Consider the following 19,544-nt stretch of genomic DNA (forward strand, 5'->3'; position numbering starts at 1 on the left):
AAGGAAACCAAGAAAATTTTGAGAAGGGGGCTGTGGTCAACAATGGGCCAACTGCCAAACAGCTAAGGCAACACAAGGGAGGTGTCCATGAGGTTCAGCAACAAGGATATAACTGGTGATTTTGACAAAAATCATTGTAATGGTGGTTGGGATTGTGGAAAATAGCAGATAAATAACAATACAACCTGGGAAATGATTTTTACAGAGAGAAGAGCAAAAGACAAAGCGTGAGTCACTAACTTTGAGTTAGGATAAACTTGCTCAACTTGGAAATATCCAAACTGGGATTTTTTCTCAGGACATAATTTTTATTCTAGTAGTGATAAATAAAGCAATTTGATATTGAGGATTTATTCCACAAAGCCTATTACTGGGTCACCCCCTCACCCAAAGTGAACAGGATAACTTTATTCTTTTCACCTGAAAGACGTTAAAACCCCAAAATTGAAGATGATGTATATGAAAGTTTAAACTGAGTGATGTTTTACTGGATTTTATTAGAATAATCCTGTGCTAAGAGATTCTTGGCTAGCAATGAAAGGAAGATTTAAGATTTTTTTTGAAGATGTGATACATGTACCAGTCTCCATCTCAAAAGGATTATGCAGTCTGAATAACCACCTGTAAGTTCTTCTGATCAGTTTTGTATGACCATTGATATCATTTATCCATCCATTTAGACAGCACTGTCCAACAGAAATATAATGTGAGTCACATGTGTAATTTTAAATTTTCTAGTACCCACATCAAAAAAGGAAAAAGAAATGGGTAAAATCTATTTTAATATTTTCTATTTAATCCAATATCCAAATATTATCATTTTAACATGTAATCAATATAAAAATTATTGCTGAGATAGTTTACATTCTTTTTTTCATATTAAGTCTTTGAAATCTGGTTGTATTTTACATTGCTACACATCTCAACTTGAACTGGCCTCATCCACTTGTGGCTAGTGGATGCCACACTGGACAGAGCAGGTCTAGAACCCAAGTTCCCTGGAAATAGAGACATGTGTTGTCTTGTTCAGAGACGTAACTGTAGCACTAAGAATAGTATCTGGGGGGCTGGCCCAGTGGCATACTGGTTAAGTATGCATGCTCTGCTTTGGCAGCCCGGAGTTCACCAGTTCAGATCCTGGGCGAGGACCTAGCACCACTCATCAAGCCATGCTGTGGCAGGCGTCTCACATATAAAGCAGAGGAAGATGGGCACAGATGTTAGCTCAGGGCCAATCTGCTTCAACAAAAAAAGAGGAGGATTGGGGCTGGCCCCATGGCCGAGTGGTTAAGTTCGCGTGCTCCACTGCAGGAGGCCCAGTGTTTCGTTGGTTCGAATCCTGGGCGCGGACATGGCACTGCTCATCGGACCACGCTGAGGCAGCGTCCCACATGCCACAACTGGAAGAACCCACAACGAAGAGTGCACAGCTGTGTACAGGGAGGCTTTTGGGAGAAAAAGGAAAAAATAAAAAAATCTTTAAAAAAAAAAAAAAGAGGAGGATTGGCAGCTAATCTTCCTCAAAAAAAAAAAAAGAAAAGTATCTGGCACAAAATCAGCCCTCAATGAATATTTGTTAAATGAAGGAACAAATGAATGAATTAATCTCCCAGTTTTATACACACATATGCAAAAAAAATTCCTATGACATAAATGAAATTTTAATTACATGATTAGAACTATTAAGAGAAGTAAATAATTATATTAAACTCAACCGTAGTCCAGACGATAGTTTGGTGATATATAGTTAGTCAACACAAATTCCTAAACGGGTGCACGCTTTCACATACAGTATAAACACATTTTACTATCAATAAGGAAGGTTCCTGTACCATCACTTTAAAAAGGATTTTCCTAAACATTTAGGAGATCAAAATGCTGTCATGCTCCTCTAGTAAAATCAAATAAATTACAGCTTTTCTCTCTGGAATGAATGAACTCCACATTCATCAAATACACACAATTCTTAGATATTCCAAAGAATATTTGCAAAGAAATTATTTTTGTCTTAATGTCCAATCCACTCTAAAACTGGCAAAAGAATACGCCAAATGTAGCCTCAAAGCCCTGACAAAAAGCTAAATTATATTCATATTTTTAAAGTGTTTACCCCCCAAAATACTAATATTATTTAATATAAATGGAAAAGGCCCCAAAACTCTAATGTTTAATGACATAGGTTAGGGAGAAAAGCTTACCTTCTCTGCTAAGAGCTCTCTTATCTTGCTTGCTTGAACTCGAAATTTCATGAGCTGGGACTCCAGAGCTACACATCGTTCTTTCCAATCTACTGGTCCTTCTGTCTCAGAAAGCTCCGCCATATTTATTCTAGAGAGGAAAGCATTCAAACGGCATAATACCAATTAGCATGCAGGATAATTCATTAAATCATCCACTGTACACATTCTAGTCACCATCTAACGAGATCCAAATACAAGTTTTGAATTCCAAGATAAATTCCAGAACTGGTGATAGCTCATGGACAGAAGTCAGTGGGAGACAGGAGGCCAGGGCTGGAAGCCCAACTGTGTTACTTAACCTTTCTATGTATCTTAACTTTTCTATGTCTCAGTTTACCCAATCTAGAAAAAGGGGACCATTCTTCCTCATGGGTATGTTGTGAGGAACTAATATTGCTGTTTTTAACAGCCCTTTGGACAGTATGACAGCACCACACAAACACAGAGTACTGTAATTATTTGAGCTCTGCCCAGCAGACATGATTTTTAAAATCTATCAGCTCAGAATTTTACCACACTCTCAAATTTACAGAATTATTACTGTTTGATTCAATTGGTAGCACGATAGAATAACCTAAAGAAATCTCATGCCAGTGCTTCAATTATGGCTTAATTGACAATCATTGCTTACCACCCCCCTAAATTTGTGCAGGTCCAGGCTGTCTTTCAAGCCAATAATCCTGTGGCATATTTAACTGGGCAAAGTACTAAGACCCCAGACAAGTTTGCATGATTTTTATTTGGTGCAAGAAGAGAAAACATATAAATATGAAATTTGGAATCACCTACATTAAGTAAATCTGGAATCAGCATTTTCCATGATATTAACTTTCCTGTTGGAGGAGATTAATCCCAGGGAGAAGCATTGAAAGGGGAAAGCCAGGAGGCACAGAAGCTGGCTTTGAAATTCTACAGTGCGAAAAACTATTGCTTGATTCTGGAAGCACGATGGTTTCTGGCTCTGGGATTCATAAAAGTAGTTTTAAATGTTTGTTAATGTTTTATCAGGCCATTTTAATAAATGGCTTGATAATGTATTTCTGAATTGCCCTTGCCATGAACTGACAAAATTCGCATTAGGAATGGATGTGCTGGGGGAGCCAAGCCCTAGCTGTGCAACATATGTGACAGCAAAACTCGCAGAACCACAGCTGAACTGTACTATTCTACCCTTTTGTTTTACAAAAATACATCTCCCTCCCATATTAACCATTTATTTTCCCAATATTTGGTGTAATATAACCCCTTCCTTAACCTATACGTTTTTAAAACCCCAAAAAAATTATTTTCCTAGCATAAATATTGTTTTCTGCTTAAATCAGTTTTCACATTAATACTGACGTTATCACCCAATAATTTAGAAATAAATATAAGCAGAGATGTTCTACAAAGGCTATCACTTTACCTAAGCACCCCAACCATCTCAAAGCTTCCACATACTCCTAAATTCCAGCCATAATTTAAGGGAAACTTAAAATTGTAGAAGTGGAAATCATTCTCTTTTTATTTCTTTATTTTTATAGAAGCCTCATCCTATTGTTTCTGAGTTTTTTCTAAGGATATCAGCCTTGTTAATGACCTTTTCCATTACTCACATTAGCATTTACTATCAACGATTGATAGTAAATAACAGTTTGTCAGTCACAAACTTTTTCTCAATTCTACTGCTACATCATTTCTCTCCTCATTAGCCTTAGAGTGGAGAAGGAAAGAAAAAATTGAAGAAAAGATGAATTGAAGAAAAAAAGATGAACTTTAAAAAAAAAAAAAAGCAATCCTGAGGGGCCAGCTCATGGCCTAGTGGTTAAGTTTAGCACACTGCTTTGGCGGCCCAGGTTTGGTTCCCTGGTGTGGACCTACACCACCCGTGGGTGGCCACGCTGTGGCAGTGACCCACATGCAAAGTGGAGGAAGACTGGCACAGATGTCAGCTCAGGGGGAATCTTTCTTAGAAAAAAAGAAAAAAAAAAGCAATCCTGAAACAGATGTCCTTAAGTCTTGAACCATTCATCTCATTGTGCAGAAACGTAGGCACTCTCCTATCTTAAGCAACAAGAAGTGTCTATTTCATGTTGGTCAATTTTTGCTCTACATTTAAAATACGCTCTTTATGTTCTACTGTAAAATGTCTACAGTTTTTTTTTTTTTTTAACGATTTTATTTTTTCCTTTTTCTCCCCAAAGCTCCCCCGGTACATAGTTGTATATTCTTCGTTGTGGGTCCTTCTAGTTGTGCCATGTGGGACGCTGCCTCAGCATGGTTTGACGAGCAGTGCCATGTCCGCGCCCAGGATTCAAACCAACGAAACACTGGGCCGCCTGCAGCGGAGCGCACGAACTTAACCACTCGGCCACAGGGCCAGCCCCAAAAATGTCTACAGTTTTAAAAATAACAAAGTATATATTTTTCAACAAGTGAAAATCAATGTCATGTACTGTGTGAATGTAATAAAAGACAAAAGCCACATGATCATTTCAATAGACACAGAAAAAACATTTGGCAAAATCCAATACCTTTTCATGATAAAAACAATCAACAACCTAGCAATAAAAGGGAATTTTGGGGCCAGCCCGGTGGTGCAGCAGTTAAGTGCGCACATTCCACTTTGGTGGCTCAGGGTTGGCAGGTTTTGATCCCAGGTGTGGATATAACACCACTTGGCACGCCATGCTGTGGTAGGGGTCCCACATATAAAGTAGAGGAATATGGGCACGGATGTTAGCTCAGGGCCAGTCTTCCTCAGCAAAAGGAGGAGGATTGGTGTCAGATGTTAGCTCAGGGCTAATCTTCCTCAAAAAAAAAAAAAACAGGGAACTTCTTCAACCTGATAAAGAGCATCTACAAAAAGCCCATAGCTAACACCCTACTTAATGGTAAATGACTGATCCGCCCAAGATCAGAGACAACACAAAAATGTCCACTCTCGCTACTTCAACGCTGTACTGGAGGTTCTAGCCAACATCCAGATTGACAAGCAAGAATTAAAACTATCTCTATTTTCAGATGTCATGAACTTGTACATGGAAAATTCTAAGGAATCCAGGAAAAAACTATTAGAACTACTTGAGTTAAGCAAGGTTTCAGGAAACCAGAGCAACATACAAAAATCGATCGTTTTTCCATATGATAGCAAGGAAAACCCTGAAAATGAAATCAAGAATATATTCAACTTACAATAGCATCAAAAAGGATTAAATACTTAAGAATAAATTTAAGAAAAGAAGTGCAAGACTTGTATTCCGAAAAATGTAAAACATTATTGAAAGAAATTAAAGAAGACCTAAATAAATGGAAGACAGCCCATGATCATGGATTGGAAGACTTAGTATTGTGAAGATGGCAATACTCGCAAACGGATATACACACTCAAGGCAATTCCTATCAAAATTCCAACTGCATTTTTTGCAGAAATTGACAAGCTGATCCTAAAATTCATATGGAAATTCAAGAGACCCAGAACAGCCAAAACAATCTCAAAATGTTGTAGGACTCACACGTCTCAGTTTCAAAAATTACTACAAAGCTACAGTAATCAAGACTGTGTGGTACTGGAATAAAGACAGACGTATAGATCAATGGAGTAAAATTAAGTCTAAAGAAACAAAACCTCACATTTACAGTCAATTGATTTTTGATGAGGTGTCAAGACAATTCAATAGGGAAAGAATAGTCTTTTCAACAAATGGTGCTAGACAACTGGACATCCACCAGCAAAAGAATAAATCTGGACCCCCACCTCATACCATATACAAAAATGAACTCAAAATGGAGCAAAGACCTAAGTGTAAGAGCCTAAGCTCTAAAACTTTTAGAAGAAAACACAGGCATAAGTCTTTGTGACCCTGGACAGACAACAGTTTCTTAGACATGACATCTAAAGCATAAGTAAGCAAAGAAAAAAACAGATAAATTGGACTTAACCAAAATTAAAAACTTTTGTGCTTCAAAGGTCACCATCAAGAAAATGAAAAGATAATCCATAGAATGGGAAAAAATATTTGTAAGTCATATATCTGATAAAGGAGTTACATCCAAAATACATAAAGGACTTTTACAACTCAACCATAAAAAAAAAGAAACAGTTAAAGCACAACCAGAGGCACTCACAACTAGAATATACAACTATGTATTGGGGGGCTTTGGGGAGAAGAAGTAGGGGGAACAAAAAAAGGTTGGTAACAGATGTTAGCTCAGGTGCCAATCTTTAAAAAAAACACACACACAATTAAAAAATAGGCAGGGGGGCCGCCCCATGGCCGAGTGGCTAAGTTCACACGCTCCACTGCGGTGGCCCAGGGTTTTGCCAGTTCGAATCCTGGGGTGCGGACATGGCATCGCTCATCAAGCCACGCTGAGGTGGTGTCCCACATGCCAGAACTAGAAGGACCCGCAACTAAAAATACACAACTATGTACCAGGGGGCTTTGGGGAGAAAAAGGAAAAATAAAATCTTAAAAAAAAAAACAAAAAACAACTAGGGCTAAGGAACCAATTACATTGGTCCTGCCTGGAGGCCTCAGGTGCCTACCATGTCCATAAAAAAAATTTTAAAAAAATAGGCAAAAGTGGGGCCAGCCCCCTGGCGTAGCAGTTAAGTTTTCGTGCTCAGCTTCAGCGGCCCAGGGTTTGCCGGATCCAAACCTGGGCGCAGACCTATGGACTACTCATCAAGCCATGCTGTGCCAGGCATCCCACATATAAAAGAGAAGAAGATGGGCACAGATGTTAGCTCAGGGCTGGTCTTCCTCAACAAAAAAGAGAAGGGTTGACAGCAGATGTTAGCTCAGGGCTAATCTTCCTCAAAAAAAAAAAAAAAAGGCAAAAGATCTAAACAGACATTTCTCTAAAGAAGATATACAAATGTCCAAAAGCACATGAGAAGATGTTTAATAGCATTAGCTATAAGGGAAAATGCAAATCAAAATCACAATGACATACCACTGTACACCAAATAGGATGGTTATAATAAAAAAGACATATAAACAATAACAAGGGGTAGGATGTAGAAAAATAGGAACTCTCATACATTGATGTTGGGAATGTAAAAATTGTACAGCTGCTTTGAAAAATGGTACAGCTGCTTTGAAAAACGGTTTAACAGTTCCTCAAAAGTTTTAACATAAAGTTACCATATGATCAAGCAACTCCAATGCTAAGTATATGCCCAAGAGAATTGAACACATAATTCCACACCAAAACCTGTACACAGAAGTTCATAGCAGCCTTATTCAAATAGCCAAAAAGTGTGAACAACCCAAGCGTCCAAAACCAGATGAATGGATAAACAAAATGTGGTATATCCACACAATGGAATATTATTTAGCCACAAAAAGAAACAAAGCACTAATAGATGATACAACATGGATGAACCTTGAAAGCATTACCCTAGGTGCCAGGTGAAAGAAGCCAGACACAAAAGGCCATATATTTTAGGACCTCATTTATATAAAATAGGCAAATCCAAAGAAACAGAAAGTAGGTCACTGGTTGCCAAGGGCTGTGAACAGAGGGCAATGGTGATCGATCACTAATGGGTTTGGAGTAATGAAAATATTCTAGAACTAGATGGTGCTGATGGTTGCACAACTTTGTGAATATACTAAAAAAAACACTGAACTGTATACACTTTAAAAGGGTAAAATACATGGTTTGTGAATTATATCTCAATTCTAAAAAGAGCATATATTTACAAGTGAGTAAAGAAAAAGTAACAATTTAAATGGATGTATATTAGGTCAACATTTACAATTTAACGATCCATTGTTTGTGGTTATTCCTGCCAAGAACTCCATCATTAACTCAAATAATTTAGAGGTGTTAACATCAAATATGACAAGTATCATACATATATCTTACCAAGAGTACTTTGCTATGAAAATGACACAATAAATAAATACTAAATTAAATATACCTATTCATTTCTTTAGCTATGATAATTACATATTTTACAGTGAAGTAGCAAAACCTTAAGAATGTTATTAAATTGTCACTTAATGTCTGCATTTGCTATTAATAGGACCACAATAAAGAAAAATTCAGAACTACAGACTGGTTGGCTAATGGTCTGACCTGAGGTCTAGACACCTGATTTCCTCATTTCATTCTGTAATTCCAGTTAGTATAAAGTAAATTTTGTGTTAATGCACCATCTTGAGTAAAGATTCTAATTTTGAACAATATCCACCATCCTTTTCCATTACCACTGATTTTACAGAACCTAACTATGAAGCTTTAGGAGCTATAATCACTTGCTAAATAAATATCATTTCTAGATTTTGAATTTGAAAATAATTCACTGCAGCGGACAGGAAAAAGTCTTGGTTTTTCAAATACCCCAATGACTTTTGGAAATATTTACTGACACAAAATAAACTGTTTACAGTGGTGGAGTAAATGCTCTTTTCTCTGAATCTCTGACTTCCTGTTTCTCTTCCAAATCCCAAAAGAGAAAGAAAAAGAAAAGAAAGAATTCATCTACTTAGGCTTACCCTGATGAAGCTCAGGGTAGCCACTCAAATTCTCTAATTCTCTCCTCTTAAGGGACAGCTTAACTTGGCCAGAGAACTAATTTTTTCTCCAAAGCAGAAAAGATGTCTTTATTGACCAGACTGAGGCATGCCTTGTTAAGGAACCTCCCGACCACCACCCAGCCCCGCTTGAGCAAAGTCCGCCCTTCTTGGGCGGCGCTGCCCAGAGCAGCCGTGCTCCGAGCTCCGAGCCCCGAGCCCCCAGCTCCTCGGAGCCCCACACCGCGGTGCGGGCGAGGCTTGCGACGGGCATTTCCACAAAGAAGGCAGTGACCTGCAGGTAGACAGCGCTAGAGCTCTCACAGCGTCAATGGCTCAACTTCTCTTTCCATGGCATTCTGCACATCAAAATCAATGGCTCAAATGTTCCGTCTTTTAAAAAGTGGTCTAGTAACTTCAGGGACAGCGCAGTTTCATGGTAGGTCACCTAAGGGCACTTTGACATTCCGGCAACTCGAGGTGTAGAAAACGGTTGTTTTAAGTTTTGAGAAGTTTCGCCCCCGAGATCAGAGGGGCTCCCAAGAAGCCGAGGCCGAGCCGTAGCATCCCTAACTGCGTGGGCCACCCGGCGCGGGGACGCGGGACTGCCGGGTGCGCCCCCAGGACCGCCAGAGCCGCTCCACAGACCCGGGCCCCCCGTTTTCAAACAAAATGTCACGGGAAACCAGGGGTCCAGGAGCCGCCGGCCACAGCCCCCAGCCCAGACCGCAGTCCCGAGAGCGCGGAGCGGGTGACGTCGAGTCCCGAGGCTGCAGCCGGAGGCGCGGGGGCGAGTCCCGCTCCATCCCACGCCAGCCCGCTCCATCCCCCTGGTCCCCGCCCGCCGGCTCCGCCAGCAGCCCTCATCCTCGGTCCGGCGAGCCCCCCCGGGACGGCGGGCTCTCGAGGGGGCGGGGATCCCCGGGCAGCGAAGGAGCTGGGGTCGCCCCTGGACTCCCGGCCTTTCCCGTCTGCCTACCTCTGCTGCGGACCCCTGGCGGCAGCGCCCAACGTCCCGGCAGAGCCTGCTGCGGGGCTCCCGGGGCTCTGAGCCCGCGCCGGCCCCACACCGAGCCCAGAGCGGGCGGGGGCAGGACACCGCCTCCTCCCGGGACTGGCGGCCAGAGTAGCCAATCACAGGCCGCATCCGACCGCCTGACGTCACTTGGGGGTGTGGCTATGACTTTGACGCCTCCCAGTTCCTAACTCGCCGGGGAGTTCTGTCCAGGAGCGTCCACCGCTGGCCTTCGTCGCACCTAAGAGCTCAGAGCCTGTGTAGCGGTCACCTCCTTTTCACTCCGTCTGCCTCAACTCGGCACCCTCCTGTTTCGTCTCCCAGCCTGAATTGTCCTCTGTTGTCAATCCATCCTTCACTCTCTTGACGGGTTAACCGTCCTTAAGCGCAGGGTTTTTCTTGCTTTTTTTTTAAGGTATGCTTTTTTTTTTTTTGGTGAGGAAGATTGGCCCTAAGATAACATCTGTTGCCAATCTTCCTTTTTTTTTTCTCCCCCAAGTCCCAATACGTAGTTGTATATCCTAGTAGTAAGCCCTTCTAGTTCTATGTGGGACAGGGCCACAGCATGGCTTTATAGTGCCCAGGATCCAAACTAGCGAACCCCAGGCCACCGAAGAGGAGCTAGCGAGCTTAACCACTACACCACCGGGCTTGGCCCCCAAGTGCAGTTTTGATGTACATGGCACCGAAGACCTTCATTGGCTTCCTTTTGCTTATCAAGAATAGATTCTTTAGTACAGTATTCGAGGCCTCCATCTTACTTTTTCAGGTTTATTTTTCACAGCTGCCCTTCACATATCTGAGACTGTTGCTGTGCACTTCCCCACCCCAGGGAAGTGCCTTTGGACCGTTTACCTGCTATTTCCTATGTCCACTGTTAAAAGTTCTAACTATCCTCTAAGACACAGCTCAAATAATCTCCATGTAACCATGCTTGGTGCCCCACCAGCAGTAATGTCCTCTCTTGTTTCTGCTCCCTGAGCATTTAGGTTTTCACTCCTCTTGGCACTTATCTCCCTCTGCCTTAAGTACCGCTCTTTATCTCTCTGTTAGACTGTGAGCTCTTTGAAACCAAGGATTTGTTTTCTTTCTTTTTGCATCCTCCTCAGCACCCAGCACAGAACACGGCATAAGTAGATGAGTGATAATTTTAATCTAATTGGATTTTACATCCCAAGATGGGGTCTGGAGAGGCCAGTCTCAGTGCAAAAAAAAAAAAAAAAAAAAAAAAAAGAGAATTCTGAATGTTATGGGTAATCCTCCCGCAGGTCACAAAGCTGGGTCAAACAAATTACTCTCTGGTTCACAGTTGGCCAATAGAGGGTGTCAGAAGGCTTTTTCCTCTACAATTTTTTTTTTAAGCTTATCTCACCTTATATAGGAAAAGCACAAAAGAGATAAAGATTTACAAAGTTCCTAAGAGGGAAGGCAGTAAGCGAATATGACTAAAGGCCAGCAAGTGAGTATCAGGCTTCCATATTTCTTCCAGATGAGCACTAATCTTGGACTGGATCCCAGACTACCCCCACACATCAAATTCCTTCTGCCTTCTGTGGGAGCTGATGATGCATATCATATGAAAAATTGTCTCCAAACAGCTCTGGCAAACAAGCAGGCTGGACTGGGCTGATATTACGGAGCACACAGGAGTTAAATAAACAAAGTTTAAGTAACTTGCATAATTTAACACAGCAAGTCAGTAGAGACCAAAGAGCTGAGTGCAGGAGAAAGAGAAAAAGAATGCCAAAATAGAATCACTTCCTTTTGTGAATCAGAATACTACATAGACTAAGAGCTGAGTGAATAAATTCACTCATGAAAAGAGTCTTTCTAAACACGGCTGCCACCCTTGCAAGGCTCAGCCAACATTTACTTACTGTCACCTTTTTCTGGAAACATGACAAACTGAATTTGTTTGGCTGTGGAGAATACAGTGGAACAGCATTCTGTTTCTGGCTGTGCTAAGAAAAACACACAGTCCAATGGAATATTATTTAGCAATAAAAAAATGAAGTGCTGACACATGCTACAACATGGATGAACCACGAAAACATGCTAAGTGAAAGAAGTCAGTCACAAAAGACCACATTTTGTATAATCCCATTTACATGAAATCTCCAGAATAGGCAAATCTATAGAGACAGAAAGTAGATTAGTGGTTGTGTGGCGCTGGAGAAGAAGAGAGTGATGGCTAAGGGGAGAGGGGTTTCTTTGGGGTAATGAAAACATTCTAAACTTTGTGGCGATGATGGCACAACTCTGTGAATATACTAGAGACCTGACAGGTACAGTTTAAATGAGTGAATTGTATGTTATGTGAATTACGTCTCAATAAAGCTGTTTTTTAAAAACTAAATGTTGAATTTCATGTTTTTATATTAAGTAGCAGCAGTAGGGAAATATCTATAACCAGCCTTCGTGAATGTTCATGGCATTATGTACCTTTGTTTCATAGTATTTACCTTAGTTGTAACATTATGTTTATTTATGTTTATTTGTGATTATTTGATTGTTCTCCCTGCTAGACTGTAAGTGCCGTGAAAGTAGAAACTGCCTGGTTTTCCGCTTTAATATGTATCCAGCATCTAGCACAGTGCCTGGCATGTAGTATGTACACAGTAAATATTTATTAGACGAATGAACAAAGGAGGCAGGGTATACAGTTTTTTTAAGTGAAATTTGTATTGAGTTAATGATAGGTTACAATCTTGTGAAATTTCAGTTGTACATTATTGTTTGTCAGTCGTGTTGTAGGTGCACCCCTTCACCCTTTGTGCCCACCCGTCACTCCCCCTTTCCGGTGGTAGCCACTAATCTGTTCTCTTCGTCTACATGTTTAAATTCCTCATATGAGTGGAGTCATACAGAGATTGTCCTTCTCTGTCTGGCTTATTCCACTTAACATAATTCCCTCAAGGTCCATCCATGCCATTGCAAATGGGATGATTTTATTCTTTTTTATGGCTGAGTAGTATTCCATTGTATACATACCATATCTTCTTTATCCAGTCATCAGTTGATGGGCACTTAGGTTGCTTCCACGTCCTGGCTATTGTCAATAATGCTGCAATGAACATTGGGGTGCATGGGACTTTTGGGATTGCTTCTTCAAGCTCTTTGGATAGATACACAGTAGAGGGATAGCTGGGTCATATGGTATTTCTATTTTTAATTTTTTGAGAAATCTCCATACTGTTTTCCATAGTGGCTGCACCAGTTTGCATTCCCACTAGCAGTATATGAGGGTTCCTTTTTCTCCACAACCTCTCCAAGATTTGTTACGTTTTGTTTTGGTTATTTTTGTCATTCTAATGGGTGTAAGGTGATATCTTAGTATAGTTTTGATTTACATTTCCCTGATGATCAGTGATGATGAACATCTTTTCATGTGCCTATTGGCCATCCATATATGTTCTTTGGAGAAATGTCTGTTCATGTCTCCTGCCCATTTTTTTGATCGGGTTGTTTGATTTTTTGTTGTTGAGTTGTGTGAGTTCTTTATATATTATGGATATTAACCCTTTGTCAGATATATGACTTGCAAATATTGTTTCCCAGTTAGTGGGTTGTTTTTTCGTTTCCATCCTGTTTTCCTTTGCCTTGAGGAAACTCTTTAGTCTGATGAAGTATGGGATACATTTTATTAAGTATTTGCAATCTTCTAGGTCATGAGGAATACAAAGATGAGCAAAACAAACACAGTTTCTGTCTTCATGGAGTTGTGGTCTAGGGGGAACGATGCATATTCGCTAAACATTCACACAAAAAAATATATAATTACAAATTGCCTTAGCTGTTCTGCAGGAAAAGCAAAAGGTGCTATGCAACTGAATAATAAGGGGATCTGGAAGTCAGGAAGTCCTTCTTTGAGAAAATGACAGTTGAGCTGAGGTCTGAAGGAATTAGCCAGGCAAAAGCAAAGAGAGAATGGGAAAAGCATCCTAGGTCTTGGGAAGTACAGGCACCAGGCCCTACGGTACCTACAGTGAGGGAAGCCTGAGATATTGGAGGGACTGAATGGAAGCCAGTGAGGCAGGGGCACAATGAGGCACAAGGAGCAAGGTAGAGCAGGAGGAGGCTGCAGAAGAAAGAGGACCAGACTACAGGACCTTGAAGAACAGGGCTTCTCAGATCTCAATGGGGGATCTTGTTAAAATGCAGATTCAGACCCAATAGGCCTGGGATGGTGACCAAAATTCTGGAATTCTAACAAGCTCCAGGGACATATTTTGAGTAACCAGGCTGTGACTACATTATTCCAAGAGCACTGGGAATCTGCCGACTTGTTTTAAACAGGGATGTGACAAGACCAGATGTGGCAAGTTGCAGAGTAGATTGAAAAAGAGCAAGAGTGGATTCAATGACACCAGATGGGGAACTGTTTCAGTAATCCTGGTGAAAGATGGTGACAGCTGGGTCATAGTGACAACGGAGAAAAGCGATGGGTGACTAAAATTGTGGTTTAGGAAGCTCAGTCAGGCATGATGGAGAGAATAGCTAGAGAGGAAGGAACAATTAGAAGACTAAGGAAGTAGTAGTTCAGTGAAGATCAATAAAACTCTTAGGAGAAAACAAAGGACAAAGGCTTCACAAAGTTGGATTTGGCAATGATTTCTTGGATATGACACCAAAGGCACAAGTGACAAAAGAAAAAATAGACAAATTGGACTTCACAAAAATTTTAAAATTTTGTGTGTCAAAAGACACTATCTACAGAATAAAAAGGAAACCCACAGAATGGGAGAAAACATTTGCAAATCATTTATCTGATAAGAGTTTAACATCCAGAATATATAGAGAGCTTCTAAAACACAAACAAAAAAAAATTCAATTCAAAAGTGGGCAAAGAACTTGAATAGACATTTATCGTATACAAATGGCCAATAAGCACATGAAAACATACTCAACATCATTAGGGAAATGCAAATCAAAACTACAATGAAATACTGCCTCACACCTATTGGGATGGCTACTATCAAAAAAACGTAAATAACAAGTGTTATCGAAGATGTAGAGAAATTGGAACCCTTGCACACTCTTGGTGGGAATGTAAAATGGTGCAACTGCTGTGGAAAACAGTATGGCAATTCCTCAAAAAATTAAAAATAGAATCACCATATGATCCAGCAATTCCAATTCTGGATATATACCCGAAAGAGTTGAAAGCAGGGTCTTGAAGAGATATTTGTACACTGTGTTCATAGCAGCATTATTCACAATAGCTCAAACGTGGAAGCAACCCAAGTGTCCGTGGACCAATGAATAGATAAGCAAAATGTGCTATATACATACAATGTGGTATTACTCAGCCTTAAAAAGGAGGGAAATTCTGCAACATGCTACAACCTGGATGAAGCTTGAGGATATTATGCTAAGTGAAACAAGTCAAGTGACAAAAAGACAAATACTAATATGATTTCACTTATTTGAGGTACTTAGAGTGGTCAAAATCAGAAAGACGGAAATTATAGTGGTGGCTGCCATGGCCAGGGGCTAGAGGGAGGGGAGAATGGAGAATTATTGTTTAATAGGTATGGAGTTTCAATTTCATTAAGATTCAAAGAGTTCTGGAGATGGATGATGGTGATGGCTGCACAACAATATGAATGTACTCAATACCACTGAACTGTACACTTAAAAATGGTTAAGATGGTAAATTTTGTTGTGTATATTTTATCGCAATAAAAGAATATTTATAATAAAAAAGTTTCCCATAGCCATTTTTGTTTTACAAGATTTTGTTTCCTGATTATAAAAGCAATATAAATTCATTTTCATTGGAAAATATAAAAAGATACAGGGAACAAAGGCAAAAATGAAAATTACCCATAATAAACTATTCATAAACACTTTAATATTTTGTTGTCTTTCCTTTCCGTCTTTTTTCCTACATATACACCATGTTTTCCCTTAATGAAATTCCCTTATAGACTTATGCTGAATTCATAATTTTTATCTCGCTTTTACACTTTTTATTGTGAGCATTTTCTTTGTCAATAAGTATTATTTGAAAACACTTTTAGTGACTGGTTAATATTATACCATAAGATTTTACCCCAATTTATTTAACCATTCTCATCGTTCAACTAGGTTATTTCCAATTTTTCAGTAGTATAAAAACAACGTAACTCTTTCAATACTTTCATGTTTTCCTATTATAATAGTCTTTTGGAAGACTTTTTTATAACAGCTTTATTGAGATATAACTCACCTACTATACAGCTCACCTATTTAAAGTGTACGATCCAGTGGTTTTTAGCATATTTACAGACTTGTGCAACCATCACCATAACCAGTTCTAGAACATTTTCATCAACACAAAAAGAAACCCAATACACTTTAGCCATTACCTCCCAAGACCCCACTCTCCCCCAGGCCTGGGCAACCACTAATCTACTTTCTGCTCTTATAGATTTGTCTTTTCAGGGCATTTCATATAAAGGGAATAAATTAATATGTTGTCTTTTGTGATTGGCTTTTTTCACTTAGCATAACATTTTTAAGATTTATCCATGTTATGGCGTCTATTAGTAATTCATCACTTTTTACGGGTAAATATTATTCCATTGTCTTGGGTGTATCACATCTTGTTTATCTATTCGTTTGATGATGGACACTTGGGTTGTTTCCACTTTTTGGCTAATGTGAATAATGCTGCTACAAACATTTGTGTACAAGTTTTGGCGTGGACTTACGTATTCAATTTTCTTGGGAGAATTGCAGCAACTCTTAGCATTAAAGTTGCTGGGTCATGTGGTAACTTCTTGTTTAACCTTTTAAGGAACTCCCAGACTATTTTGCAAAATGGCTGCATCATTTTTATGTTCCCTCCAGCAGTGAAAGAGGGTTCCACTCTCTCTATATCCTCACCAACACTTGTTATCATTTATCTTTTTGATTATAGCCATCCTAGTGGCTGTGAAGTAGTAGCTCCTTGTCTTTTTGAGTTTCATTTCCCGAGTGGCTAATGATGTCTTTTTATTACTGAGTTGTAAGGGTTCTTTATATATTCTAGATACAAGTTCCTTAGTTTTGAAATCGAGAAGTCTGAGTCCTCCACAGGACGACTTTTAACACATACAATTCATTGCAGACAATAATAATGTCTTACATTTGCATGGTGCTTTACAGTTTTGGAAAAACTTTCAAGAATGTGATGTTGTTAAATTCTCACAGCTGCGCAGTGATATGAGTAAAGCAGGTATTTTAGGTTGTTTTTACAGATGAAGAAATGCTTATATCCAAGGTCCTAACAGGACTGGTGGCACAGCGGTTAAGTTCGCATGTTTCACTTTGGTGGCCCAGGGTTCGCTGGTTCTGATCCCAGGTGTGGACCTACACACTGCTTGTCCAGTCATGCTGTAGCAAGGGTCCCACGTATAAAGTAGAGGAAGATGGGCACAGATGTTAGCTCACGGCGAATCTTCATAAAAAAGGAAAAGATAACCCACCCAGACTAGAAGATAAGCCTCTGATGTCATGCCCTATTTTCTTTTCTATTCTACCTTCTCTCTCTTTTCTTGGGCATTGGTGTTAAGTCCCTAGGACATTTTTCCCTATAATTTACATTAATTAAACTCAAAAAATCAAAACAAATCAAATAAAAAAAAATTTAAGTATAGTTTCCTAGGATCTCAAACTTATGAGTGTAATGTCGTTAAACTACTTTCTTTGATGGATAACTAGTCTAAGAACAATTTAGCTTGGTTTGGGTTTCTCCTGGCAAATTCTAGAGACAAGGATTTGGGTGCAATTTGTTTACTGGAGGAATAATCGCAGGAGGCACAGTGGGGGTGGGGAGTGAAACAGAGAAGGGAGGAAGGCCATTACGGAAACATTAAAGAGCAGGTTATCCTTCTGGGAAACAGGAGCTCTCTTCGCTGGGACCCTCTCAGCGACATCTTAGAACACATCTCAGAAGTGCCCTTTGAGGAGTGAGGGATTAGGGTATTTAACCACCAACTTCTGTTCCTCATTGGTTGTAGGTCTCTCTTGGGGCCTAACTCTCCAGCATTTCCAGACTGCCCTGTGTGGGGACAGACGCTCATGCAGAGAGACTGCTTCAACTGTGGGATGCTATGAGAGTGCAGTCGGCTCCTGGGTAGGCTAAGGGGATATGGGTAGGGCATGGATAGACTGCCCCACCACCTACACATATGGTAGCACTGAAAATTAAAATATATATTTGCTATTCATATTTATAAAGTTCATATCTTTATATGTGTGTAGAGGAGGGTTTTAGATCTCCTAGATTTGTCAATGTAAAAAGACCTACTGCAAGGCACATAATAGTAAAGTTGGCAAATAGGAATGATAAGGAGAGAATACTCAGGGAAGTAAGGAAAAAAAGAGAATAACCTATAAAGGAGCCCCTATCAGACTGTCAGCGGATTTCTCTACAGAAACCCTACAAGCTAGGAGAGAATGGAGTGATATATTCAAAGCTTTAAAGGATAAAAACCTTCAGCCAAGAATACTCTATCCAGCAAGAATTTCCTTCAGATATGAGGGAGAAATTAAATCTTTTCCAGACAAACAAAAGTTAAGGGAATTTGTAACTAAAAGCCCTCCATTACAAGAAATCCTCAAGAAGGCTCTCATACTTGAAAAAAGAAAAAAGAGAGAAAGGGGACACAAGCCACAGACTAGGGAGACCGATGGATAGAACCAGCACAGGATAGCAAATATTCAATTATAGCATTAGGGTAAAAGTAAGGAAACTACCAAAACAAGGACGATCTTAGCACTCTAACTACAAATTACTAAGACGAGTTGGAATAAAAAATGAAAATAATTATTTAGGAGGGGAAGAGCAAAGGGTCTAAATCAGTATCGGTCGAGTAAGTAAGAGACCACCAGAGAATAGACTATATTATACACGAGATTCTAAATACAAACTTCAAGGTAGACACTAAAATAAAGTACAGAACAGAGTCACAAATCATAGATAAGGAAAAATCTAAGAAACCCAGCATAAGAAATTGCAGCATTAAATGGGTAGTCTAAAGCACACAGGAAAAGAAACACAGGAAAACAAGATAATGAGTGACAGATTGACAGCATTAAGTCCACATGCATCAATAATCACTCTCAATGTGAATGGATTGAACTCTCCAATAAAAAGACACAGAGTGGCAAAATGGATTAAAGAACAAGATCCAACAATTTGTTGCCTCCAGGAAACACACCTCAGCCCCAAGGACAAACACAGACTCAGGGTGAAGGGGTGGAGGACAATACTTCAAGCAAATAGCAAGGAAAAAAAGGCAAGTGTTGCAATTCTCATATCAGACCAAGTGGATTTCAAAATAAGACAGGTAAAGAGAGACACAGAGGGACAATATATAATGATCAAAGGGACACTTCATCAAGAAGAAATAACGCTTATAAATATCTATGCACCCAACACAGGAGCACCAAGATTCATAAAGCAACTATTAACAGACCTAAAGAAAGATGTTAAAAACAACACAATAATAGTAGGGGACCTCAACACCCGACTCACATCAATGGACAGATCATCCAGACAGAAAATCAACAAGGAAATAGTGGAGCTGAATGAAAAACTAAAACAATTGGACTTAATAGACGTATATAGGTCACTCCACCCTGAAGGAGCTGAATACACATTCTTCTCAAGTGCACATGGAACATTCTCTAGGATAGACCATATGTTGGGAAACAAGGCAAGCCTCTACAAATTAAAAAAAATTGAAATAATAACAAGCATCTTCTCAGATCATAGTGCTATAAGGCTAGAAATTAATTACAAGAAAAAAGCTG

At 39.7% G+C, this 19,544-nt stretch overlaps 1 protein-coding gene across 4 annotated transcripts in view; it reads right to left on the reverse strand.

The window, feature by feature from the left end:
• PLEKHH2 (pleckstrin homology, MyTH4 and FERM domain containing H2) overlaps positions 1-9,846 on the reverse strand; it is a 101,835-nt gene extending 91,989 nt beyond the window's left edge. For all 4 annotated transcript variants that reach the window (XR_011504062.1, XM_070512172.1, XM_014833612.3 and 1 more), the window contains exons 1-2: positions 9,726-9,846; positions 2,199-2,328 (exon numbers count right to left, since the gene is read on the reverse strand). Coding sequence is in view for 3 of the 4 variants with exons in the window: in XM_070512172.1 (XP_070368273.1) it covers positions 2,199-2,321 (123 nt within the window). In the remaining variant the exon portion in view is untranslated. The remainder of the gene's footprint in view (positions 1-2,198; positions 2,329-9,725) is intronic.
• Positions 9,847-19,544: the final 9,698 nt, after the last annotated feature.

Source organism: Equus asinus, chromosome 6, assembly GCF_041296235.1.
Source record: "Equus asinus isolate D_3611 breed Donkey chromosome 6, EquAss-T2T_v2, whole genome shotgun sequence".
NCBI lineage: Eukaryota > Metazoa > Chordata > Mammalia > Perissodactyla > Equidae > Equus > Equus asinus.